Here is a 27,272-nt window from a genome sequence, read left to right on the forward strand (position 1 = left end):
AATCTAACAGAGCAACTTTGGGATGTAATAGGAGATTCGCACCATGGATGTGCAGCTGACAAATCTGCACCAACTGTGAATATGGAACAAAATCTTGTTTCCAGCATCTTGTTGAACTCGTGTCATGAAGAATTAAGGCAATTATGAAGGCAAAAGGGGGTCACAGATTAGCTGTTCATTTTTATACTTCAGCACTTATTTTGACCTGTGCTGAAAGATGTAAAATCAAAGGATTATTTATTCAAATAATTCAGAATTATGTAAAAAAAATACTTGGCATAAACTGAATGTATATGAATCAAGTATATTTAATTTGACCAGATTCAATTCAATTTAATAGTTTACACTGTATTTATACAAAATATGTAAAATTTCAATGTAGACTAATAAATTAAAGTCAATATTTTGTGCAAAAATATTTTTTTGGGGTGAGTGAGGTCTTGAAGGTCAGAATATAATTAACTCCTTTGTGGTTCTAATCAAGTTTGCTTTCATGAGCAGCCAAACAGTATATCAAAAACGCGAACATATAATTTAGCTGTTTTTCAGATTTTTCTTTCTGCTGCAGGTGGCTTGTGATCATTTAATGCACTGGATGAAAAGGTTGAGGTGCCAGCTCTTGCTAGTGTATGCTTCTCTTGAAGGGTACGCTTTGTGGAAGAATTAATCAATTTCATTGATTTCATTTAGGGGTCACATGGAGGATAAATTCCACCAACGCATTCTCTACTTTTCCATAATGTCTTCTCTGCCACATCATTGCTACTGTCTGTGCCATTTACAACAACCATACAGCTAGTAAAGGTAGCAGAAGTTCAGAGTAGCCAGAGTTGATTCCCCAGTTCAGAAGGCCTAATAGGGACCACCTGTCAGCACGGTACACTTACCATGGGTCCAGATATTAATCTCCTTGTACCTTCTTCTTTATCAGCATTAATTGGTATGCTCCTCAGTTAAAACGTGTTACTGCAGTCCCTCTTCCCTTAAATTCCTGTATCTTTTTCTCTGATTGCTTGTAGCCCAAGTGGAGTAATGCTAGCGCAGCAGGGAGCTGGGGAGCAAAACAAAGTTAGGGCACTTAACTCAATAGTGTTCACAATGGCAAATTAAGCAGAAATGGAGAAGTGGTTGCCAACCATCCCGCCCAATCAAGCACACGCACACACACAGAGAGCTTGAGTGTGTCTCTCCTCTGTGACTCATTAAGGATCTGATAATAAGCAGAAAATGTATGGGCAAAATTGTGAAAGGATACACTGGTTAATATTTACATAGCACTTTGTCTCCATCAAACTCTATACTCCACACCACAGAATGGGAAAGGAGGATTAATAGTCCCACTTTTCCTCCCATTAATCCACAAAGACAGTATAGAGTAACTTCCCTCCTCCATCTCTGTGTTTTTCCTCCTCTTTTATATCCTCCATGACCCTGAGTTCAAGGCAGAAATATAGAGCATCTGTTTGTACAGATGATAGCTGTCCAGTAGTATCTAATGGACGAGAAAGGCAGGAGTTTAAAACCGTCACCTTCTCTAAACAGAAGGTGGCGGTGAAATAAACAAAACGACAGAGTATGTGGAAAATAGACGAGATGTCTTTGTGCCAGGAAAGCCGGGACTTTAGAGTGCCAAAATAAAAACATTCACTCATCACCTTTAAACATAACATACATTATCCATAAAATACACACAAATGGACACTGTCGAGGAGGTTTGAAATACATTATTCAGGATTAAAAGATGTAATAAAAACAGTAAATGTAATGATTCTGCACTATAACTCTGAATGAGAGAACTGTAATGAGGTTATGAATAGGAAGTAAGGGGGTCGCCATCTATAGACAGTTTTTAAACTAAAAATCATCAGTGCGTTAAGAGTGATATCAGGAGTGGAGAGAGGGGATAAAAAGTGATGTTTCTGTAATAACAACCTGTTAATCCTCTGCACCTTGGCATGAGCAGATAATCTAGAAGAAGTAATTGTGCTAAAGATTCGTAATTGAATTATAAAATGAAGAGTACTGAAGGATTATCAGTGACCAAACAACTGTGATTTCAGAATTGGATTTACAAGAACTTTCCTCCTGCTCACTCTTGGACTCTGGGGGAACTAGGGGACTTTGGACAGAGTTGCTACTTCCTCATCAGATTCAGAGATGGGTTGTTACTGGCCAGGCAATAGTTTTACTCCTCTCACTCCTTCCAAGATGAGTGGTAGTTTTTGCAGTAGTTTTTATGATTAGCTCTAGTGATATGTAAAGTGATTTATGCAAACTGGATTTTAAAGTTTATTTTGTACTGTGATTTATATGCACGCTATGCAAAGGCTAAAATCCTTAAATATATTATCTGCATTTAAAGTCTAAAATGTGCACACTCACTTTTGCATCTTTTTAATGGTAATGTTATGGGTTGTTCTGGCCCACAAAATTAACAGATCCTTGAGGCCCATTTTCCTGGCCACTGAAGTAAATACCTAATAATTTCACCAAGTACACAGATCATGTTAACGGGTGTGGCTGGTAATTGTATTTAACTAATAGGGCTGCTCAGTTAAATGTATCACAGAGGAAGCTGGGGAGGTATCCGACGGTTAGAGCAAGGCATGTCTCCCTACTGGCTTATGTATGTTTCTGGCAATTGCATGAAGGTAATACTATTTAGACGCAGAGACTATTTACACAGAGAGCTGGTCTAGACTTCCTGTACAGGAGTAACTGGGATCTAACACAGGTATATAGAGTTCATCTGACACTATCAAACTTTAACTGCACCCTAAAGTATATCTTAGCTTAAACATTTATCTTAAGACATTTACCCAAGGTTTCTCTGAAGTGAACTCCAAATAAATCACACCAAAGGCATACTGCTACATTCTGGTGTACAGAATGGAGAATCCTAATCATGGAGCCAGTTTCCAAATCATTGAAGGCTGAAGTGTTGCTGCGCGCCATCCAAGCTTGGCACCACATACGTGGATGAAGGCCATCGCTGCTCTCTGCAACATCACAAATGCACCAGGCATGCACACAAAGCATGCTACATGAAAAGGCATTTGACCTGAGAGGTTTAAACTTGCTTCCAGGGCAAAATCACTCAGTTTCTAACACCCTCAGGTACTACTAACATATAGTACACTGAAGTACACACTCAGTGACCCATGGAGATAAACACAGAGGACAAACTGGATCTATATCTATTGTAAGTGGCAGTTGACTACTGTACCATTAACCTTGGAGAAAGGAGGTAATAAAAGTGCGCTTTTGTACCCTTTCCTTTTCCCCCATTTAATTTAGTCTATAAATAAATTTCCCTAAGGTGTCGTGCCTGTAAACTCAAGAATAATGCAACACAAAAATTCTTCTGGTGTTGTCTCCAAGTTTTGGAGAAGAAGAAATACTTGGACTATTAAGATAAGACAAAAAGAGGCAGGTTACAAAAGAAAACATAAAAATGAAACTAAGTGACTCACCTTTTCAGAAGAAACAGGAACAACAGAGAGGGGTGCAAAGCAAAAACAAAACAGCACAAAAAAAGGTCAGTGAAAGACAAAAAGGAGGTGAGAAACTGGTATCACTGTAGACTGATTATTGTGTTGGGCCAAAAAAATAAGTAGTTATTATTCTTCACCCAGAATAGCAAGTGATAGAGGCAAATGTATTTGACAAAAGAGGAAAGGGTAGGGGAGCAGCACTGCTGCTCCTAAATTGTGAGCTTTTAAGTACAAAGAGATAGCATAAAGTACACAGAAAACACTCAAACACCTGATAACGGTTAGATAACACAGGTATTAATGTGACAGGTTTATGTGACCCTGAATATTTTGGAAAAAAATGTGGCTGTGATATAAATGCAATTGTAGCAGTTAACACGGCAGCAGGTAGGCCATTCTGCATGCCAACCAATAGACTGAATCTTGCATTTGGTGGACGGAAGAATGGAAAGAGGGAAGGAAAGAAAAACAAAAGCGATTGATATAAATGATCTGCCGGCCAAGAGAGGCCCCCAGGCAGGGGCGAGCGAAGGTCCGCTCGATACCAATTGATCGTGTGAGGCCCAGGCATTCGTCTTAATTCTGACTAATTAGGGCAGTGGCTGACGAGGAGGGGGTTAGGGGGACAAGTTGTTGGTTGTGTGTTTGCATGTGTGTCTGTGCGTCAATGGGACCTCCCAGATTACAAAATCAAGCCCCAATGTTTACAAAGTGTGGAACAAGTGGAGGATTAAGGAAATCAGTTTAGGAAACAACAACCGTCACCACATTAGTGTTGCTGCCAAAATAATTCCCCTGTCTTCAGTGGGTGCCTGATAGGCAGGATGGAAGTAAATCCTTCTCTCACTTTTTTTTAAATTTTTTATCTTGTTTGTGTGAGAAGTGCTGATTATCTTGTGCGAGCACAAGTCTGGCCTTCAGTAGCCAAAGGCACCAGAATCAAGCTGCATTTCCATCCTTACCCATTCCACAGATAGACATCAAAGCTCTCTAACTGGCAGGAAAGAAAAGTTAGGTTTGATCACCAGAACAAATTGGGGAAAAACATGGCTTGCCTGTATGGTCCTTAATGTGACAAATCATGGTAAGCAAGCTCCTGGTGTGATAGTGAAAGCAACAAGACTGTGGATGGTTAAAGCAAATGAATTTAATGCACAATCCTATAGCAGCAGATCGTACGGGGAACCTGAGAAAAAGAAATCTAGACTCTGAGACTTCTCAGACTTAAGAGGCAAAGGCCTTTTAAAAGATCACAGCATTTGGGAGCAGACACTGAGCAGGTACTGAGCTGCTGAGCGCCGGGCTTAGATTCTGATTTCTATCTGTCACTCCCTGAGGATGTTAGCTGTGTAAAGTGGAAAGTGGCAGGAGGGAGGTATCACTGTGAACCTAGGGCAGCAGCGGGGACAATTCTACCTGACTGGAGATCACAATCTGAGGACAGAAACACACACAGGCATTCATGTAAAGGTCTACAGTCTCACTTCACGCAGTAAAAGTGACAAAATATCAGCGAGTAAAACTGACAGACAGGAAGCATATCTATATCAGACAAGAGCCCATTGTTGAGGAGAAACAAAGAAAACAAAAAAAACCCTCAGAGCAGGCCGACCTGTGCCCTTTGTCACTCACTCTCGTAAGCTAGGAGAGACTGACAGATACACTTGAATATCAGTTACTCGCTCTTGTTTTTTGACATAAACTTCCCTGCCCTTTCCACCTCTGGCACCCTGTTCCCTGCCAGCTATTCATATTCCTTCCCGCCTCGGCTGTGCTGGCAACCCCTGTGGGCACCGCTCTATGAGAGTTCACGAACCCAAGCACACAAACTAAGGGTGTGTGTTTCAATATCCTCACCCAGACTATAAATACCTCATCGGCTCCAGATGTGGTGTCATTCTATTCACATCAAATTAACCAATCAGGATGGACATGTCCCCTTAAATCTCTGTTCATCAGCTCAAGTGTGATGTCCTAATGAGCGCCTGCCCGTCGATACCGGTCCACATAACAGCGGGCCCTAGAGGGGACAATTAGGGAGAATAGAAGATGTTTTCCTTGATAAATGTTGTCACTGCTAGTATTGGTGCTAATAAGCTATAATTTGTAGGGTTGTAGACTCTGATGACACACACTGTAACAGCACAACTGCAAACAGATGGGCAAGTCCTACAAGCCTTTACATTAAAGTGACACAAATGCTTTCATTAACTCAGAGAGGTGGGAGTTTCAAATATGTATGTAGTGTTTACGAGATTAAGCCTGCATGGGTAACATACTGGAAATTTACAAATGTGCTGTAGTGTGCAGAGAGAGGAGGAAACGAATGTAATTTTCCGGTCCCATCATGAGTTTTGTGATCATTAAAGCCCTAATTCGGCTGGATGTACGTTTGCAGCCATTTTTCTTTCTGCACATTTTAGTGTCAATTTGAAATCTCTCACAGTGTACTTATTATATCTATTTGGAGAATTATAAGGTAAATTTAAAGTACTGGATCAGTTAAACTTGTTACGAATGCTCTGGCTCTCTGCCTTTTTTTAATCTACAGGAAAGTCTGCAGTTGTTAGTGGTGGCTGAGTTTATCTGGCTCGAACTAAACTGTTTTATGCAGTGATTTGTGAGCACTGTCCCTTGAAGAATTTGACAAAATTGAGAAAAACACATATATTTCCTGATTTGTCAGTATAATCATTTAATCCATACTAGAAAATCCCACCAGCGATCAATCAAAATTCCAAAGACATTCAATTTGCAATAAAATGACAGAGCAAAGCAAATGATCGCTTCTAAGAAACAAATGTCTACAACTTTTATTGGATAAATCACTTTAATGATTAATCTATTAAACTGCCACAGAAAATTTTCTGCTGATTGGAATATTGATCAACCAACTAATCATTTCAGCACTGCATGATAGCTACTGATGGTTAGAGGAGAAACTCTGATGGATTTCCTATTCAACATGCACGAGTGTGTGTTAAGCTCTCTCCCATCAGAACAAAAAAGCTCTTCTTGCTGGCTCTAAGCAGAGGGACCAGATGAAGACTGAGAGGCCAGAGAGACAGATCATCATAAAGACACTGTGAGAACACAGGTGGCATGAGACTGCACCGCGCTGTCTGATGTGTGGGTGAGTGACGGCTACCAGTAGAGCAGGGTTTACTCAGCCCATCAGCAAACGCGACACAAACGCCAGTCTGCAGCACTCACCTAAATTCACCACGAGCAACTGAGCATAAGCCTCGTCGATCTGCTCTCCATCCCTCTAACTTTTACTCTCCCCTCAGTGTCAAAATCCTGCCAGAATAGTGACAGGATGATGTGTATTGTTGTCAGTGTGGCACTGTGCCATTACCATAAACTGTCACGTGCTGTTTCACTTGAATCAATATTTACCCTGGTGTGAGAAGCCTTGTTAGGTAGTCATCTGACAGCAATTTTTCTGATTACAGGCTTATTCAAATGTGGTATAGACAGGGAGAAAAAAATGCATGGAATTTTCCTTGTATCAGAAGTGAATTTGGGAAGGTACTGGAGCTTGCACGTAAAAGCCTGCAGTGCTGTCAAATACCATGCTGGCTCTGCAGGCTCTGTTTTGTAAATGAGAGGGTAAGTATTACATTCAACTATCAACAGCAAAATAACAAGGCGGTTTAAAATGAGGTGACTCATGTGTCACAGCGGATAATAACTGATGACTTAGGGGGTTGTTCTGCTTTCAGGATGCTCACAACTCAGTCAACGTTTAATGCATTAATTTACAAAGAGCCTTAAAGCCAGCCTCAGTACAGCTAAATCTACTGTATCCAATTCCTTTTCATATCAGCTCAGCAAAGCCACCAAAATCTATCCTTTATGCACCATACCAACTCAAGTCTTCAATTTAATTCCCCATCTGTGGCCAGCTTGAAATATTATCCAAGAAATGAGATCCGTGACCCTGAATACAGAGTGCGAAGCAGCGTAGGGAGCAGGACGGAGACGTGGCCTTATTCGGTGTCTAAGAGGCATGCCTTAGTGTGGAGAGGAGTCCTGGATCTCCTCCCCAAGTGGCATGGCTAAATATTTGCCCTCCTCCACTTGGCTGTCTAGACACATCCACTCAGCCCCCTTCCCATCACTCCCATGTTCTGCTCAGAAGCGGCGGGCGCTGGCACGGTCAGGCAGGCAGGTCGCCAAACCTACGACAAAAAGTTTCTCCTCACTGCCAGAGGTCACGCAAGTTCACCAGCCTAAAGGATGGGCTTCGCATTTTTAAAACCTCTGGGCTGTCATTTGGGGAGTCACATGCACACCAAGCCAGGGACAGAAGAAGAAGGAGGGAAAAAAAAAAAAACACTGTCAAATGGTCTTTGTGCTTCCCAATGATTTGGAGAATGGAAACCTCAGAACTCGACGAGCAGTCTCCGCGGACCTCTCTGAGATAGTGTTCCATATTCATTACCTTTTTTCCACTCTTACATGGTGGGGTTTTAATTGCCCACAATTCACACTAAAAAGCTAGATGAGCGGAGTGAAAGTGCCATGCCTCTAGAGAGGGAGATGAGGGAAGTCCACCTCCACCACACTCCTGATAGGCGCATAACTACTAATAAGAGTCCTCATTACACATAACCAGATTATTCCCTCAGCTATTATTCCAAGTTAATTTTTCTTCTCCGAAGACACTCACAGTCACAGGGCACCTACAAATGATGAACCAGTGTGCTTCACTGCTATGTAGCATATAAATTCCAAGAGACCCAAAAGATCATTAAACAAGTCAAACAGAACATCTTTAATTTAATGACTTATTCCATTCGAGGTAAAAACGCAGCTCAAATCTACTAACTTTATATTGCATACTCAAACATCGCAACTTTGCCTTAAAACTTATTAATTAATATGACTTCACACTATAACAGAGGGCAGTGGAACTGAGGCAGGTACTTGCACTTTGCTTGACTACTTTATGCAGCTGTATACAACTATTCCAATGCATTAGAGAGATGAATATCAAGTTTTTAAATCTACTATCATTTACCAGTTGTATCTGTTTAATTTCAATAAAGTCACCAAGTAAATGCTAGAAATAGCAAAAATATTTATTTTGTTACTCTTTGGTGGCTGGGTACCGCTATACTGAACCATCTGTAAAAAGGTACACATGGTGCATCAGTATTATCAATGTAATCTGAAGTTGTAAATCAGTTAATCCTGCTTACTTTTTTTTAACAACATTGGTAAGCAAGTTAGGGCTTTGATCAAAAATGCCAAATATGTTAGACTGAACTTTGAATGAGACAATTTTATGCCTCACCTAATAACCAAATATCTTTAGATGTTTAGACTGCTGAAACATGATGTCTTCATGTATTTTGTTGAAATTATACCATTTGTTCTGTCATTTTGTTTAACAAATAATTTATTAACTAATGAAGAAAATAATCTGCCGCTGGGCTAATGAACACACAATGCTATTAACAAATATGCCTCCATTTGTGGCTCTGGTACGCACACTGTTAGGGGTTAAGCAAAGAGAGGCAATGTACATACATTTTGGTGAAACTTTGACTCTTATGAAGACATATGGGGTAGACAACAGAGAGGTGGATTACTGTGGAAGTAACATCAGAAGATTTGATAGCTCATGATCCTTTTTTTTCCTCTGGGAAAAAAAAATCACTTCTGAACATCGTAAACGACGTGAATTCAAGCTGAGCACAGCTGTTGTTCTCTGTAGGAAGACAAAAAAAAACATTTTTTAATGGACACCTTTTAAAGGAATAGTTCAGCACTTTAGAAATAGACTTACTACTTGACAGTAAGTTGGGAAGGAGACTTGTCATTCTAAAAATACAATTTGTAGCTTTTTCACTATGATTTTTTTAAAACCTTCCTGGTAGGCGGAGTTTAGGCAGTGACTGACTAGCCATTTCCCTTGTTTTAAATAGTGTATGCGATGCTAACCAGCTGTTGTTGAAGCCTTGAACATATAAAGACATGCGAGAGTTAATGCATCTTATATCATTTTGCTATACAGCAAAAAGCATTTTCTTATCCCAAATAGTCAAACTACTACTTAAATGGGTGGGATGGCTACCATGTAAGAACGTGGCAGCAATGTTAAATAATGATGATAATGGATGGACAGCTAAAGCTTGTGGTCCTAAAACATGACTGGTTATTGGTTGCTATAATGCTAACAAATTTCCCCCACTTTCTCACCGACTTTGCCAACTACTTCGCTACTAACCTGAGAAACTGCCAGTCAAAGTCTCCATGTAGAAGCGGGGGTAAGAAGCATGAGTGAAAGAGGGGACAGAGCGTATGTGTGTGACAGTGAGTTGGGAGAATTGAAAGGGGGAAACAAACAGACATACCAATTAAAAAATTCAAATGCAGCACAGCGATAATAGTAGAATTATTATATTGTATTGGCGTAATTACAGAACCAGTGACTTGCCTCGCTCTGGTCCACCCACCCATCACGTCTCATAGGTCAGACCACTCATATACTGTACACTCTAAAATCAGGAAAATTAAACACTCACTTTATCTGTGCAATAAGTAGCAAACAAAATAATATACTACTGTAATAATTTTCAATAAATTCACAATACGTTTGCAGTGTAACAGTACACGTTATGTACATTTGAATCCAAAACCATGTGCACAATAAATAAATAATCAAAATCAGACTTAAGAGCCTTATTCAAAAGAATTAGCAGCATCTCAAACTTTCAATATTGCTACATGTTGAGTTACAATGTGATGAGAAAGCAAACTGTTATAGAAGATGAGGAAACATGCCTGTTACACATGCTGTTTTTCATTGCACTGCACCGCCTGGTTGTTCTGGGCTCTGGTTATATTCTGTCACATTAACGCTGGGATAGAGGATATGTTGACAGAGAGAGGACATTGCACATTGAGACTGTAGGGCTTTTCTAAGGCTGGTGGCAGTGCGACACAAAGACAAGTGTGCATCTCTGCGCGTCTGTGCATAGAAGTAGAGGATTGCCTGTGGAGCAGAGCATGTGGATGCCCACCCACTCAGCAGCCTCGCGGCCCTCGTCATTTCGCATCAATCCACAGCCCCTCAATATAAATAGGACAGGCGTCCTAAAGCTACGCAGTACTATGAGAGGCAGTGGCATTATGCATCGACCCTGGGCCCCTCAGCTTGAAATATGACTACCCCAGCCTGTTTTAATGGCAGTTCCCCTCTCACTTGCAAGCCACTCTGTTAAAAGGGAACTATTTTGGGAGTAGGGATACAGGAAATTGATACACCTTAACATTTTGGTACTGAATACAAGAATTCAAGACAAACTGCTGCTAAAGGACGGATCAGTGTAACTGCAGATTTTGGAAACCTCATTTTAATTCCACATTTAAAAATTTCATCTCTAAAAAAAGCTTTTCCAAGTACTGCTTTTCTGTTTGTTTGTTTCTTGTGTAGTTGCTGAAACTTTTGCACAGTTTGAACAATTTTTATCCAGCACCAAATGCTAACTGAAGCATGTGAACACATGAAGAGAGAGGGAAAAAAATTAGACCCACTATTTTTGTCATATTTTCCCAATATTCATGCCTCGGTAGATAATCTAGAGACATAGATTTTGCTTCCTTAGCAAACTTTAAATGTATGTAAAACACTGAGTATGCTACACGTTATGTACCTTATGTTATTTAAAACTTGTCTGTCTGGCTTCACAATTGTTAAGTGTGTTTGATGAAGCTTATACTTAATTTTACCTACAATAATGTGCAAAGTGAACCACATATATAAGCCATCATAAGCCAATGGGCTGTAAGGAACCGAAGGTGGTGCACTAAAATAGAGAGTAAAGTTCCACACGGTAGCTTCCCTGTGGCGTCACAGAAGCTTCACACTTCATTACTGCAAGTCCATCGACATGTGAAACTATTATGTGGGAGCAACAGGAAGGGAAATGCGCGCTTATGCACGTGTGTGTGTGTAAGGGGTAACAAATAACCACCCTTCCACAAAATGCTTTCTAGAAGCAGGATCAAACCATTCACTTGTGTTTTACTATATTCAAACAGCTGGAAGGTGTTGTTGGTTCTCTCAGTGTTAGATGACAGGAGAGGAAGAGACATCATGCAGGGCATTTTCTTCTTCAACAGGTCTGCAAACAACTATATTTTAACAAATCGACTCTGATGCAAATGCACATTGGGATTTTAAAATGAAAAACATACTAAGTGAGGTTCAAATGCCTGTCATGCAGCTAAATTCATCTTCATCCATCGTCTTCACCATAAACAAAGAAATAAACAAATCTGTCTTCTACTTCCACCCAGTGGCCAAAAACAGAATGTCACACATGCCGATCATCACTAAAGTCTGCATTTCGTGTGACTCAATTTACATATATACTGAATCAAATACTACAAAAGATAATAGTAAATACTTTAAAAATGTGCATAACTTCATCATGCAACATCTGTTTCACAGTAATGGAAATTGCTTCCGTCAATTATTTCTCCTAGCCTCAATCTTCAAAGATGACTTGTCCCAATTTAGAAGGCGGAAACAAATAGTTCTTTAGTATTTTTGGTATGTTTTGATCACGATTGTCTTCTGCCAAGAGGTTTTTTGATTGCCAGTTGCCCACCGAGTTTACAAAGAATAGCTCATTATTTGGAAATCAACATTTCAATTAGACTAATACTGGCACGCCTCCTGCTCAAAGCGTGATTGAGTGCGTAAGTACTTGTATAAACTGCGGAACAATCAAACATTAATTTTCAATCAAAAACTTTGGTATTCGTGGCAGTATCCCAGGGCACTTAAGCGACTGCCAATGCTGGGCATTTAGCACCGATTCAATTTTTGGCTGCTAAATCAATTTAACAAGCAGCATGATAAAGTTATCACAGAAAATGTTATTCAGATGGACAGTTGACAAGACCTGTGTTCATAGACTACGAGTTGTAATTTAGCTTTATAGGTGCACCCCTGAAGTATAATCTGTGTGCATGATTTACTCTGCAGGGGGCAAAGTGTAGGGACCCTTCGTGTGGTGGTTTGGTAAGGTAATCACAGAAATTAGGAAAGACTAGAAAATACAGTCTATAAGCTACTTGTATGAGGAATGGATGCAGAGTTTCTCTCATTAAACGACGACAGCTTTCGTCTCAGTTTAACTACAATCTTGTGGCTGAAAACAGAAGAAATTGCAAAAGAATACAAAAAATGCTAATAGTGTCACGCTGTGAATAAATATTACAGCTTAAATTCATGTTGAGACAAAAGTTATAAGTAAAAAATACACATTTCTATGACTGCATAAACATTTTCTTTATGTTTCAAAAATGCTACAATTAAAGAAAAAATAGTAATTGGCACGCAAACTGCCTCAGCATTTCTTTCAAAGCAACAGCGAGAGATAAATTTGATTTTAAGTTCATATACTCAGCCAATCAGCTGCTACATTTGTGTATTAGCTTGTTACAAAATAAAAACGATTCATTACCTTGGTCGCGCTTTTTCTGTCCTTTGTATTGAAATGCTGAATTGTCAAACACCTTTAAAACTTTTTCTTTTTCGCAGGCAATGACAACGGACAGCCGAGCTGCATCGTAGGACCCAAAGGGGCCAAGATGGCTGCGCCCTTGACAGACGCCGGGGAGTTTGAAAGCTGGCTAAATGATCGACTGGACTTGTTAGAAGTGGATCGTGAGGTGTATGGGGCGTACATTTTAGGGATTCTGCAAGAGGAGGAGACCGACGAGGAGAAAGAAGATGCGCTTCAAGGAATTTTATCTGCATTTTTGGTGAATATTCGAAGCGCATGTTCGGTTCTCCCAACAAGGCTGTGTTTTCTCGTCTGTTGCTGTCCGTCTTGTCGGTCTCCTGGTAGCTTACCAAGTGACAGTGCTGATGTCAGCCTCTATATGTGGCACTAATGATCGACCGTAGATGCTATTAAGTTTCTTTAGCTAAGATCCAGTAGTAATATAGGTCAAATTGTTTCGCCAAACCCCACTAAGAAATCGCCAGGTTTTAGATGAATGTGGTCTTAAGCCGCAATGATGCGCACCACGTAACAAATAAAGGCTTTTCTACATTTTCCGAGACGTTTTTACGTTTGCGGCTCAGAAAAAATACAGTAAATCACCTAGTGCAGTTTATATATATATATATATATATATAGATAGATAAAATAACGTATCTAAACTTCTTGTCTTATCACTGCTCCTGAAAAAAATATGTTTTATGTAGTGAGGTCAGAATTCGAGTTGTTACTTCTGTGTGACTTGCTTGAATTCGCTGTCATTTGTGTACAGGAGGAGAACACAGTGGAAGATGTCTGTAAACAGATCATAAAGCAGTGGGAAGAGTGTTGCAGCAAATCTGCAGCCAAAAAGGATGCTGATGATGGTATTGTATGACTGATTCATTCCCGATACCATATTTATTGTCCTTGACTCAGAGTTACTCAGTTGGGAGTAAGGGGAAAGCAAACAGGACAAAAGCCAAAGCATGGGAGCGAGTCAGTGTTTAATAATTACTAATGATTAAAATGCAATAGTGGTGTTTAAGCACACAGGGTGAAAAGAGGTGAGTTAAGAAACACTCAGTACATCATAGGAAGCCCCCCAGCAAGCCAAGCTTAATGAAGCCTAACTAAGGGATGGTTCAGGGTCACCTGATCCAGCCTTAAATATAACCTTTTCAACATTTTAAGCCTACTCTTAAAAGTAGAGAGGGTGTCTGTCTCCCAGATCTAAACTATGAGGTAGTTCCACAGAAGAGGGACCTGAAAGCTTAAGGCATTACCTTCAACTCTGCTTTTAAAAAATCTAGGAATCACAGGTAAGCCTGTAGTCTGCGATCAAAGTTGTATATCTTCTCTACAAAGAACACAAGAATAAATTCATCAAAGGATGGCAGATTCATCAGTTTATTTAAATCCAGACTGAAAAGGGAAAAGACAGCTTGCTACTTAGGCTGTCTTTAATACTGGTTAAACTTACAGAAGCATTACATCTATGAGTTGAAGATCGTTTGCCTTGAGTTTAAAGCAGAGTGCTTTGTGACACTTCTATCCAAGGGAGAGATTTCCTGGAAACACTAACAAAAGCAGCCCCCAAGACTGAAACCAGAATGTAGGCTTGAGTTTGGAATGAGAATGTTGACTATGTACATAACTATAAGGAAGTGTTATGCTGTGTGGAGACATATTGCCCTCATGGCTCCATCTGCTAGTAAACCTATATACTGACAGCGAGAGAGGAAAAAAATCTAAAATAGCAAAAGCACATTTTTTGTCCTTTCTTCTCTATAGCAGAGGTCCAGGCCATTGCCAGTATGATAGAAAAACAAGCTCAGATTGTGGTGAAGCAGAAAGAGGTGTCTGAGGAGTCCAAGAAAAGGAAAGAAGCCCTTCTCGCTCAATATGCTAATGTAACAGACGAAGAGGAATATCCTTGATTTATTGATTGAAAAAACAGTAAGTCTGCAGTCAGTTTGGCAATCATCCATATTTTTCACCATGCAAAGGAAATGAGGGAAACTGTTTGTCTCATCCAGTGCAGTCATAACCCTTAAGATGTCAGTTCTTTCCTTGACTAAAGCACTGAAGCTGAAGAAGAGGAGCCAACAACTGGAAATATCACTGGAAATGATAAAAGTATCCTTTGTGCAGATATTTTACAATTGTATGTAACCAAGTCTAACCCAAAGAATGGATAATTGATACATAACCATGATGTGTACAGATTTTAGTTTTCTTCCACTTGTCCTTTACTCAAAGTGTCAGGCCTGTTCAAAAACACCAATGTGGAGCTGGTGCTGAACAGACAAAAGCAAAAGCGGGACCAGGCTCGCGAAGAAGCTCAAAAGAAGAAGGAAATGGACAAGATGCAGCGAGAGAAGGACAAACTAGCTAAACAGGACAGAAAAGAGAAGGAGAAGAAGCGTACACAGAAGGGTGAACGCAAAAGATAAAACCAAAAGAAAGGACACTTTGTAAAAAAGATTTTTGCTACAATATTTTAAAAAAAAAAGTCTTTGGCTCTTTTTCAGCTGAACACCATCCACATCAGACCCTTGTTTGTTTCTCATGTGTGTGTGAATAACAAACTATATGTTAAGAATAAAAATAAATGTCTTTTGTTTTCAGAGTTAAACAGATGTTTAAAAAAAACAAAGCTGTATGTCAATGATGAACATGGTCAATCCCTTGTTAGTCAAATTTTCACTTAAGTCTGCCAAATATAGTTTTTCCAACAAATACATAGTATGCTTTGAGTTGGCTAAAAGTACATTTAACCTTAAATGATGAAATTATACTGCTGAACCTGAAATTGAACTAATCGTAAGGGGGGTGAAGAAACCCAAATAGTTTTAACTCAACAGTTGAGCCTGTTATCCTTTGCCACATCTTGCAAATGCCTTCATTTTTCAAAACATTTTTGATTAAAGGCATGTGCTGCTGTAATAACTCAATGTTTTTTTTAAGAACACAGCAGTTGTAAATGACCTCAAATATATTATGTACCATCATTCTGAATGTTTACGGTTCATCTTTTAAAATAAATTAAAAAAAAATAAAAAACACTTTTCAGCAAGGAAATTGCTTTATTTTTGCTTTTTTTCCCCACTTCAAACAAGAAAAAATCCAACAGAAACATTAAAATAGCAGGAATAGAACAACACTGCTCATTCACAAAGCACACGAGGGAAGAAATGACACAATATGTATTTCCTGAGAATTCTTTGTAATGCCTCAATGTTTTGGTCCCTTGCTGACAAACTGTCAATTCACTGATGTTTTTTAATTGATTAATGCATTCAATTTTTTAGATGCTACACTTTAAAGCTTGACCATATTTTCGCTTAAGACTACATTTCACATAACAGAATTATGATTACAGTTAATAACAAATAATTAAAGTGTTAAATACTAAATGGAACATTTATCCAAAACTATTGACACTGATATGCAGCAAGTATTTGAACATTTCAGTGTTTTCAGAGTTTAACATCCCACCGATGTGTCTGTTAATACCATGTTTCTAGCTGGAAGTGTGATTAAAACTTAAAATCTATATTTTTTATTAGAAATTTACATTAGTGGCACCAAATTGCAGATAAAAACTTTTCCCATTGTAGAATTTTAAAGTTAAATATGAAAAACTGAAGCTGTTGAAATCAGTTGGAATATTTCAGAAAGCATTTTAATAATTAGCATGTTCATTTTAAGCTACTGCCCTTGAGAATCAATTATTGCTTGGGAATACCCAGAACTGAGGTTCCATTACATTCCAATAAATAAGTAAAACAATGAAGATTGACTGAAATCTTCTACATAAATAGTGCCTTTAAATACAACAGTGATGGTGCAAGATTTGTGTTGATTGCGTCTGACACTAATTGAATGAAATTAAGTTAAGATGCAGCAGGATAAAATATTTCATGCAATTCCTACACAACGAAAGAAGCTCTCTGAAACCAAATGATGAAGTCATCGCACTTTTAAATTGCTCATCTCATACTCTGCAGTGATCTTTGTGTTGCAGATAAAATGTGGTTTTGACTTTCAGTTAGGTAATACTACAATAACCTTTGTTTCATTGACCCTGCTAGCTATAGAACACTTAAAAGCAGGGCAATGTGGAGTGACTTTAATTTTATCTTCAACTCATACTTGTCGCTTGCTAAATTATAACCTAAAAGAGTATCTTTCAAATGAAGAAGGGCACTTCTCCTTGTTTGCGTCTTCCTTGATAATATGATGATCCTGGATGATGATGGGTTTTGGCAGTGTGATCTGGAGGGCACACCACAGAGCTGTGCAGAGCTTCCTAGTGGTAGCAGCTAGGTCCTTCAGAGCCACGACCACCAACAAGGTGTCTGTGAAAAAGAACACATTAGGACATGCAACATGGAACATGCATGGAACATGCATACAACATTGTCTACCACTACGTGGATTACCTCGGTCCTTTGTGAAATTAGGTCTCTGCCACTGGTGCTTGGTCATGTTCACAGCCTCCTCCTTACATCTTGCCTGTGTGACACAAATGGCCATATGATTCTTTTTCAGGGCTGTGTGGATGTTTGCTGGAAGGGGAACACCACATAGACACTCCATTTTCTCCAGAAGACTTGCCACCTGTAACACATCACAAAAAGATCAATTAAAAAAATAATAATAAAAGACCAATCCCAAGGAATGATGACATATCATGCATGAAAATAATACAAAATGTAAAAAAAAAAAAAAAAAAAAATATTGAAGTTGACTAGGTTTACAGTTAAAATGTCCAAAGGTCTTAAAACATTTCATTTCTTTTAATTTTGCTCTGACTATAGGCAATAGGTGAAAATACAATATATAGATAGATATGCATGTATATGATATGCATATTTAGACATAAAAACAGGCTGTTAGTAAAGTGTCTAAAGACACAATTTAAAATTGGTTATTTCCTAAGTTGTCTGCTCTATGTGGAAAGCCCCAGAGTTAGGGGGCTTTTTATCCTTGAATGATTCATAGATTAATGCTATAAGGCTTAACAAAACAAAATATTCCTCTAAAGAAATGATCATGTTAAAGCACTGGATTGGAAAGCATGTGTAAATGACTACTTTAATAGGCATTCATAAACCCTGGAGAAATACTGCTGAAAACCACTTTTTAAAAAAAATTACAAGACAGTCTGGCTGCTTGGAAGAAAAACAAAAGAAATTGGTGGCTCAAGACTTTTGTATACTACTATAAGTTAGGTCATGTTAGTGTATTTGCCACTTATGGGGTTTTTGTTTGTTTGTGTAGTCTGAGCAATTGACACACTCCACAAAAAATGACCAAGGCCACAATTTAAACCCATCTATTATAAATACAATGTAAGGAAACAATTAAGATTAACTGTTTGCCTTACTGGGGCAGTATTTTATATGCATGTATGATTTTTAATTAGTGCCCCTGCTTAAAAAAAAAAAAAAAAAAAAAAAAAAAAAAAATGTAGGAACTGAGTTGCCTGTAACTGTTAACAACTGGTAACTGCTGTGATAAAATTCCCTTGTAGGTGACAGTATATAAGCATTAAATTCAGGGCTCTCACCTTTGCTTGTTCTTTTATCTGATTAACAATGAGGTGGTCAACTCTTGTGGGATTTGGTGGAGTTTTGGGCAGGTTACTGTTGGTCACTGCTGGACTTCTTTTCTCAAGAAATGTTTTTGTAAGGATGACTTCTGTCTAAAATAGAAAATATACAAGAATATGACAACCTTAAAAATTTTTAAAGGGTAGAATTTTTTTTTTTTTTATAAATACCAACAAAATATTTTTGTACATCATAAGCTGCAAACAGATTTTTCTCAAGCTGATGCTAAATATTAGCAATAGAGAGATTCGGTTGTTTTATTGTACTTTTTATATTTTATATTTATTATTGCATTTTGCACCAAGGGAGTGGCACTCCAATTTCGTTGTACCTTGTACAATGACAATAAAGGCTATTCTATTCTATTCTGGACCCAAGCTGACTAAAAATACATTTACTAGTATAATTCAGTTGTATTGCACACACAAAAGCTGTATTTGTATCATGTTTCATCAGCTGAGCAAATGACCTCATTAACTTAATTTCTATAAAATAAACTTTTTTTATAACTTTAGATTGAAGAGGGCTTCTACTCCTAATATCCTCTAACACAAAATCAGGACTTGATGGCATACCCTTTTTCTCTCCTTCTCCAAACACCTCCACTGCTCATAACACTCATCCAGGTAGAAGTAAAGCTGAATCACTGGTCCTCCATGATTCCTTAACACTGAAGTTGTCATTGCTGAGGCCATTCCATGATAAGTACTGTCCCTTCTGTGGGTCCTCATGTCGCTGAGGTAGGAGTTGAAAGCTGCAGATTCATTAAGTGGAATCACATCATCTGCTTCCATGCCAGGAACACTACTTGCATAAGGCTGTGTGGATCTAGAGCTGAAGTTGGATTTGACAGGGATCCCCGAGTACCTCCTGGGGTCATTTACAGGATACATTAAGGGCATGAACTGCTGTACATTCCCTGCACTGACCATGCCGTTTTCACCATCAAATCTTTTATACTGCACAGTCTCCTGGAAGTCAAAGTATGGGTTTTGTGAAAGGAGCTGTGCTTCCCCCTCTCTCATGAAAGTGTTGAACTGGGGCCTCCTAGCAAAGCCCTCTCTTAGAAATCCATTTGCTTGCATTTTGCTTTTTTCTTTCTGAACCTGAGATTTTGTCTTATTCTGCAGCTGATGTTTTGAATACTGGTTTGTAGTTACATTTATGTTCTCTCTATGCACCATCTTTTTGGGGTATTGATTTGGGGGATTTAACAGTGTAGGGAATTGCTTTGGCTGTTGGACATACTCTGTGCTTTGAGGGTAGAAATTGGGTAGATCTTGAAAGCCATCCTTTTTGAATGTTTGTTTCTTCACTCTGTTTCTTTCTCTTTGCACTGTCCCCAATTCCCCCATCAGCTGTTTTGGAATCTGATTTCCAGGAGAATTCTGTCTTGACATTGTAGGACTGGTTATTTTCCATTGTTCAGCCACGTTGTCTTCATGGTCCATGCCCACTATCTGCTTATGCATGTTTCCCAGGTCTCCACAATACACACCATCATTCCCATGTGTCATTAATGACTGAAAGCTGCTGACCAGATGGTTAATGTGTTCTGGTACATACTGCCCATTACCATTTGGCTTTATGCTGTTCTGGATGTAGTTATCTTCATAGAAAGATTCAAAACAGGGTGTGTTGTTTTCACTTTGAGGTCTAAAAATGTCACTGATGTCAGGAAAATTATTAAAAGGCTGACCATTGACTCCTTTATTATAAGATGGCATGTTGACATGTTTGTTCTGCTGCATCTGTGATGTATAGCTGCTTCCAGCATTTGGTACTGGTAGACCTGGTGGCAGCTTTTGGGGATGGGGTAGGTAGCTCTCTCCATTAAAAAGCCACTGTCGATTAGAAACAAGGCCATTCGACTGTTGCATTAGCTCACCAACATCTTTGTCTCCTGACCGATGCTGTGCTTTACTGAAACTTTCCTGAGATACATAGTTTGGAGTAAAGGAAGGGTTATGCTGCAGTTCTGCCTCAGATTCTAAATACTGTAGCAGTTCTTCACTCAATGTCTTTGGAGACCAGATGGGATTGCATGTAGGTAGGGTCCTAAAAGAGGAATTGAGGAATTCCTTTAGTGACAGTAATCACAAACTATTTTAAGCAGGTAAAACTTTCACATATCTTATTCTGTTGATTATTACGTTTTACAATGCACACTGTAGCATGAAGTAAACTACTACATGCATCACAATAATGACATACCCTTCACTGTAGAAGCTATCCTGTGAATCTGCATCATCCAAAATATTTGACACTAGACCCTGTAGATCACTCTCACCACCATAATCAGCATTTTCAGGGGGTTTCCTTAAAGTAACAGAAAATAAATTCTTAGGAAATAACAAATAGCCGTTTTGATTGAACAAGCATTGCTGCATAGCAATGAAACTGCTTACAACTTCATTTAGGTGAATACCTGCTTTTAATGCTGGGCTGGGCACATCTAATGAGTTCATAAGGATCATCCTGAGTAGAATAAGACCAGGGCATATAGGATGCAGTGTCCTGTTCCTGCTGTGACGCACTGGGGATGGAAATGAAGGGTATTGCTACCGTACTGCCATTTCCACCTCCCGCATTAACACCCACCTGAAATAAAGAAAATCCAATCTCATATAAGGCAAACTAATGCAAATTACAACACTTAAGCTAAAACTTTCACAGACAATTTTAACTCTGTAAAAATACGGAATTGAAATTATTTCAAATAATTACATTTGAAATGATAATGTTAATTTATTTGCCAGTTTTTGAACTAAAATATATTGGCAAAAGCCTAGCAGCTTTTTCAGTGGGTGTTGGAGTGAGAGGGTCGCCTCTCGTTTCCAATCCTGTTCTTGAGTTTCATCAACAGGATCTCAAAGCATAGCCAGGCGGGGGCGGGGGCGGGGGGGGGGAATCTCATACTATACCACAGAGGATTTTTGCAAGGTCAAAGCGTGACCTCCCGCGTACACTGGAGCAGTTTGCAGCCAAGCATGAAATGGCTGCAATGAGAATCACCACCTCCAAATCTGAGGCCATGGTTCTCTGCTGGAAAACGGTGGTATGCTCCCTCTGTGTTGGGGGAGAGAGACTGCCTTAAGCAAGGTTCAAGAAGCAAGTATCTCGGGATCTTATCCACAAGTGATGGGAAGACAGAGTGCAAGTTGGACCAGCAGTGTGGCATTAGCAGTACTGGACTGCCTAATGAACAAAGAGCTTTTGATTTACCAATCTATCAATATCCCAACCTTCACCTAGGATCAGGTAATCTGGATATTGACCAAAAAAGTGAGGTCATGAATACAAACAGAAGAAATTAGTTTCTTCCATATGGTGGCTGGGCTCAGACTTAAAAGACAAGTTAAGAAGCTCAGACGTCCAAAGGAATTCCTGGAGTAGATCCCCTGCTCCTGCATGTCAAAAGGACCCAGTTAAGGTGGTTGGGATGTGTAACAGAAGGTTTACAAGTACATCCAACTGGGAAGAAACCCCAGGGTAGACCTATTTATTTGACAATTTTAAAACATCTCTATGCGATACAAGGAACTTAAAAAAGAAAGAAAGAAAAACTTCCAAGAATTGCAAGCACAACTTTAGAGATCATAATTAAAACATTGTTTCATTCCTTAGTGTGGTTCTAATCTGAACTAAAAAAAAAAAAAAAAAAAAACCTTTGGGATGAACTGCATTTTTTCCTTTGTCCCATAACCCAAGTTAACCAATATGGTTAACTATGGAGGGGAAAAAATTATCATCAGTGAGTTGGCCTATCATAAACTCTTAAGAAATGGAGATATTTCAAATATGCAAAGTACCTTAGCCTAAATTACTGTTTATTCCTGCTTACCTGACGTTGATAGCTGTGGAAGAGTGAATTTGCAAATGCGCTCTGACGTCCATCAAACGCCATTCTGAACTCCCCTTTGGTTCTTCAGTACTCGGTTACAGCTCTGGCAATGTACAAAGAACGAAACATTTTTATAAAGATTTGCATAGTAAATTAAGACATTTGACAGATATGGAAAATACATTAGCAAACTACTTTTTCGAGAAAAGGCAACTTTTCAGCTAGCCAACTTAGCAAACTTAACTAGCCGTTTATGTAACTGGACAAGCTAGCAAACTTTGATGATGACTTTGCTAATTTAACCCGTAGCTTTAGCCTAACGCTTTTACCAGTAAATTTTTTCTAATTTTATTTTATTTTTTAACTTTTTGGTCAGCAAAATGTACCGTTTAAAGTTACCTACCCGCATTTAGTCAAACAAGGCGAACTTAAGGAGTTTCAACAGTTTTCTCGACAATCATCGCCTTAATCCCTCTCGTGCCGTCCTCAAGTCCACCCAGGAGATGTTCGATGTTGCCCTCGCGACCTGAAAGCACATTGGCTGAGGCTGAGGGATTATACTTTTACTCCAATTAACATCAAGCAGAAAACAAAGGGGCATAGCAACATGTAGCGGCATCCCCTCCCCCATAATTTATACCATGGTGTGGCATGGCAGGTGCTAACATAAAAAACACCTTACACAGAAACTGTGTATAAAGGCTATATAGGCTATGTTAAGCAGAACATGTAAATACTATCTTTATTATAATAATCATTTCTTCTAATATAAGTGGTAGTAGTCAGTTTTAGGTCTGCAGTTTGTTCATTAAATTAATTTTAAAATGAAGATATTATGATCTTAGTACATACAAACAAACTGAGTTACTGATGGACACTTGAAAGTGACACGAAACCCTTCTCCTATCTACATTTTAGTTTAAGGGGCGCTTGTAAAGTCTATTCTACCACACCACTCCAGCTGTGGAGTTAATTTCAAAGCGTCTCAAAATGCAACCAGTAGACAAGAAAGTGTTCCTTCAAAATAAGAGCATGCGCATTCTAGTGGGCCTAAACGGAACAGAACCGATTTTGGTCGACAAAAGAACCCCCAAATTTGTAATCCATGGGTGCAGGTTGTTCAGGTCAGATATTGAACCCTCTTAATCCATGCAAGAATGTGGGTCCGAGATAAAAATAAAAAAATAAAAAAAACACTATAATTTAGAATAAAAAGAACATTGTTAAAGTATTGTTAAAGTTGTTGAAGTAAAAGTACCCATCATGAAGTTCTTATTTTCTGCAAGGTTGTTGTTGATTTTCTGTCTTAATTGTGTATAACAATAAGCGATAACAATAAAGAAAATTAAAATGAACTTAAAATAAGACTCAGATTGTGCAAAAGAGCATATTACACATATCCCATAAATCATAGACACAGACAACAATGGGAATGTAGAATAACAAATAAGCCTGATAGCGAATCAGCCCTGCTGCCTCCACAGTGAAGAATGGAGTAGGTGAAATGGATTGTCCATGATAATAATACATGTGTTCAGTCACCCCCTGTCACTTCCTGACTCAAATGTCTCCAGAGTCTCTGGCTCTGATGCCACAGATGCCATTGAAACTGCATAGATTGTCTGCCTTCAACCTTCAACCAAAGCTACGATTATGATTATGATGCTGATTGTTACTGATGATGGTGTTGGTGCGGGTGTTAGGCATTAAAGCAAAAATATCTGAGACTCGAGTATTTTCCTTCAAAATCATATTGGGATTTTATTTTGAAAGATTGTACCGGATGTTGTGGCGTATTTCTCACTAACGCTGGCCCGAAGGGAATTTGAGTATTTAGAAGAGAAAAAAGTCAGCCAGCAGTGTTTAAGCAGAGACTAAGCAACAAAGAGAGGAGCAACTTTGCCCCCCTATAGAGACTTACTGTTACTGGAGAACTGATAATACGAAGGAGCTCACTAGATAAATTTACAGCGACTTTATCAGGCTGTAGTTGATACTTAAACTTGGGAAGATGCGTTTTTGCAAAACTTTTTTTTTTGCGGTCCTGCTGCCCCTGCTGATATCAGCACAGTATCAAGGCGACAACGGAATAGTTGTCCCGGAACATGGATTTTGTCAGCCGATTTCGATACCTCTGTGCACGGACATTGCTTATAACCAAACCATCATGCCCAATTTAGTGGGTCATTCCAACCAGGAGGACGCAGGGCTCGAAGTGCACCAGTTTTACCCGCTCGTGAAGGTACAGTGCTCGCCAGAGTTGAAATTCTTCCTGTGTTCCATGTATGCGCCTGTTTGTACAGTTTTGGAAAAGGCCATTCCTCCATGCAGATCGATTTGTGAGAGGGCCAAGCAGGGCTGCGAGGCTCTTATGAACAAGTTTGGCTTTCAGTGGCCGGACCGATTGCGCTGCGAAAACTTCCCTGTGCTGGGAGATGGACAAATCTGCGTGGGCCAAAATGACTCCTCCACTGCCACCGTCCCTCCGGTTATATCTGTTCCAGGAACGTCGGATGTCTCCATAATCCCCCCACGTGGAAGGCCATTCCATTGCCCGTCTGTTCTTAAAGTTCCCCCATATTTGAATTATAAATTTTTAGAAGAGAAGGACTGTGCCGCTCCCTGTGAGTCATCTAGGAGCGGTGGGAAAATGTTTTTCAGTGATAAAGAAATTCATTTCTCGCGCATATGGATTCTAGTTTGGTCTGTGCTTTGTTGTGCATCTACGTTATTCACAGTAACCACTTATTTAGTTGACATGCAACGCTTCAGATACCCAGAGCGGCCCATCATCTTCTTGTCTGGCTGTTACACTATGGTCTCCATTGCCTACATAGCAGGCTTCTTCCTCGGTGATAGGGTGGCGTGCAATGACAGCTTCACCCCTGATGGCTATAAGACCATAGTCCAAGGCACCAAAAAAGAAGGCTGTACTATCCTCTTCATGATGCTCTATTTCTTCAGCATGGCCAGCTCCATATGGTGGGTCATTCTATCGCTCACCTGGTTCCTGGCTGCAGGTATGAAATGGGGCCACGAGGCCATTGAAGCTAACTCTCAGTATTTTCACCTGGCAGCCTGGGCAGTGCCAGCTGTCAAGACCATTAGCATCCTGGCCATTGGGCAGATTGAAGGTGATGTGCTCAGCGGAGTCTGCTTTGTGAGTCTCAGCAACCTGGATCCTCTGCGGGGCTTTGTTTTGGCCCCTCTCTTCATTTATCTTTTCATCGGCACCTCTTTCTTGCTGGCTGGCTTTGTGTCACTGTTCAGAATCCGCACCATCATGAAACACGATGGCACCAAGACGGAGAAGCTGGAGCGATTAATGGTACGGATCGGGGTGTTCAGCGTGCTCTACACGGTACCTGCCACCATTGTTATTGCATGCTTCTTCTATGAGCAGGCCTTTCGGCCCCACTGGGAGCACAGCTGGGTCAGCCACAACTGCAGGAGCCTGGCCATTCCCTGCCCTATGCATCCTGGACCCCACATGACACCAGACTTCACCGTCTTCATGATCAAATATCTGATGACTCTGATAGTGGGCATCACCTCTGGTTTCTGGATCTGGTCTGGAAAGACTCTGAACTCCTGGCATAAGTTTTACACAAGGCTGACAAATGGCAAACACGGAGAGACCACTGTGTAGAGTGAAAGCACATGAGTGTTGCTGGGATTATTATTTGTTTTATTATCTATACCTCATGTCATAGGTAAGTAGCACAGTGAGTAGCTGTAGCATTTGTGTTTGCCTCAGCTTTCTAGTCCCACTTGCATGCCAAACTGAGGGTTGGATTTTGAGAAAAACACAAGCTGGATAAACACAGACTGAACCTGACTGTGTGAACAAATAACAATCATGGCTATGGATGCCATGTGCTGATTGCTCTCCTCACCTTCTCTGGTTCCTTTCTTAAAGCCTCCATAAACTCTGGGGAGTGATGATCCAGCAGACAATAGAACACAGACTGAATGACTGATTTGAATTTTTTTGAACTCTTGCAAAAACATTTCATGTACAGTTTTACAAAATTGTAAATAGTATTTGTAAAAACACAACATTATATTATTGTATTTAAAAAGTAAATACTTTACCTTATCTGCTAGTGTACTCAAACTAAGTAATTTTGCACTGTATGAATGCCACAAGCCCAAACAAAGACATGCCTGTTTTTTGTTCTTTTTGCGTTTTCTTTTCTGTTAATTTGTGATTATAGATTAGAACATTGTGTTGTTATCCTTAATTTACGGAAAACATGTGCAGAGTCTCTGCAGAATTTACAGATATCAACTCATGACTATGAATTTTGAACTTGTGGTTAGACAGGAACATCATGCTTTGTGTGAGGTTTTTTTTCTCATCTTTCTGCTCTTATATGTGTTCAGTATTGTTTTAACAATTAAACCCTGTTGTTAACGTGTGATTTTCTTTAATTCAAGCACAGCCACATTGTTTTCTCAAGGGGTGAGGGTTGTATCACACCTGAACATCTGTTGCCTCAGACTGACGGGCAACAGTTAAAGTGATTATTGAACACAGAATTATCCCCCAGGGAAATACAAGGAATCCACGTACGTTGAGCCTGTCAGTATAAACACAATTCGCCTGTTAATCACTTACTCTGTCAGTAAATTGTAAAATATTGAACATCTGGGGAGGGGGGGGGGGGGGGGGGGGGGGTTGTGCCTAAGCAACTAATGCCACCATGTAAGAATGCAGCAGGGAACATCTTCACACATGTACATTAACATTGCGTTCGAGTGCTGAACAACAACAAGAAACTTTTTTTTCTTGCCTGTTGTG

The 27,272-nt window shown here is 39.5% G+C and overlaps 3 protein-coding genes across 5 annotated transcripts; 2 read left to right on the plus strand and 1 right to left on the minus strand.

The window, feature by feature from the left end:
* The first annotated feature begins 13,060 nt into the window (after positions 1-13,060).
* On the plus strand, positions 13,061-15,491 carry ccdc43 (coiled-coil domain containing 43). 2 transcript variants are annotated; one of them, XM_004552274.6, is made up of 5 exons: positions 13,061-13,283; positions 13,797-13,890; positions 14,801-14,933; positions 15,090-15,142; positions 15,272-15,491. In XM_004552274.6, exons 1-5 carry the CDS (start codon positions 13,110-13,112, stop codon positions 15,457-15,459), a joined length of 642 nt encoding a protein of 213 aa, XP_004552331.1. In that variant the 5' UTR covers positions 13,061-13,109; the 3' UTR covers positions 15,460-15,491. The 2 variants fall into 2 exon arrangements, with proteins under 2 accessions (XP_004552331.1, XP_023008293.1); XM_023152525.3 differs by having other exon boundaries at positions 13,064-13,283; positions 14,798-14,933.
* Positions 15,492-16,072: 581 nt separating this feature from the next.
* Positions 16,073-23,435, minus strand: moto (minamoto). 2 transcript variants are annotated; one of them, XM_076883350.1, is made up of 9 exons: positions 23,321-23,435; positions 22,872-22,994; positions 22,469-22,571; positions 21,053-21,225; positions 20,839-20,943; positions 19,200-20,682; positions 18,582-18,716; positions 17,452-17,629; positions 16,073-17,367 (listed from the first exon to the last, which is right to left on the minus strand). In XM_076883350.1, exons 3-9 carry the CDS (start codon positions 22,529-22,531, stop codon positions 17,177-17,179), a joined length of 2,328 nt encoding a protein of 775 aa, XP_076739465.1. In that variant the 5' UTR covers positions 22,532-22,571; positions 22,872-22,994; positions 23,321-23,435; the 3' UTR covers positions 16,073-17,176. The 2 variants fall into 2 exon arrangements, with proteins under 2 accessions (XP_076739465.1, XP_004552329.2); XM_004552272.2 differs by lacking the exon at positions 23,321-23,435 and having other exon boundaries at positions 22,872-23,058.
* Positions 23,436-24,315: 880 nt separating this feature from the next.
* On the plus strand, positions 24,316-26,885 carry fzd2 (frizzled class receptor 2). The gene has a single exon (XM_004552275.3). It carries the CDS (start codon positions 24,480-24,482, stop codon positions 26,115-26,117), a length of 1,638 nt encoding a protein of 545 aa, XP_004552332.2. The 5' UTR covers positions 24,316-24,479; the 3' UTR covers positions 26,118-26,885.
* The last annotated feature ends 387 nt before the right edge of the window (positions 26,886-27,272 follow it).

This window comes from Maylandia zebra, linkage group LG4 (genome assembly GCF_041146795.1).
Source record: "Maylandia zebra isolate NMK-2024a linkage group LG4, Mzebra_GT3a, whole genome shotgun sequence".
Classification (NCBI taxonomy): Eukaryota; Metazoa; Chordata; class Actinopteri; order Cichliformes; family Cichlidae; genus Maylandia; species Maylandia zebra.

What these genes read in the sequence shown, in the direction of transcription:
- fzd2 (XM_004552275.3), top strand. Translation starts at nt 24,480, where the DNA reads ATGCGTTTTTGCAAAACTTTTTTTTTTGCGGTCCTGCTGCCCCTGCTG.
- ccdc43 (XM_023152525.3), top strand. Translation starts at nt 13,110, where the DNA reads ATGGCTGCGCCCTTGACAGACGCCGGGGAGTTTGAAAGCTGGCTAAAT. An exon ending in GAATTTTATCTGCATTTTTG is followed by an intron (nt 13,284 to 13,796) that starts GTGAATATTCGA and finishes ATTTGTGTACAG; the next exon opens with GAGGAGAACACAGTGGAAGA. An exon ending in AATGTAACAGACGAAGAGGA is followed by an intron (nt 14,934 to 15,089) that starts ATATCCTTGATT and finishes TGACTAAAGCAC; the next exon opens with TGAAGCTGAAGAAGAGGAGC.
- moto (XM_076883350.1), bottom strand. Translation starts at nt 22,531, where the DNA reads ATGGCGTTTGATGGACGTCAGAGCGCATTTGCAAATTCACTCTTCCAC. An exon ending in CAGCCCAGCATTAAAAGCAG is followed by an intron (nt 20,944 to 21,052) that starts GTATTCACCTAA and finishes TGTTACTTTAAG; the next exon opens with GAAACCCCCTGAAAATGCTG. An exon ending in TAATTTCACAAAGGACCGAG is followed by an intron (nt 17,368 to 17,451) that starts GTAATCCACGTA and finishes TCTTTTTCACAG; the next exon opens with ACACCTTGTTGGTGGTCGTG.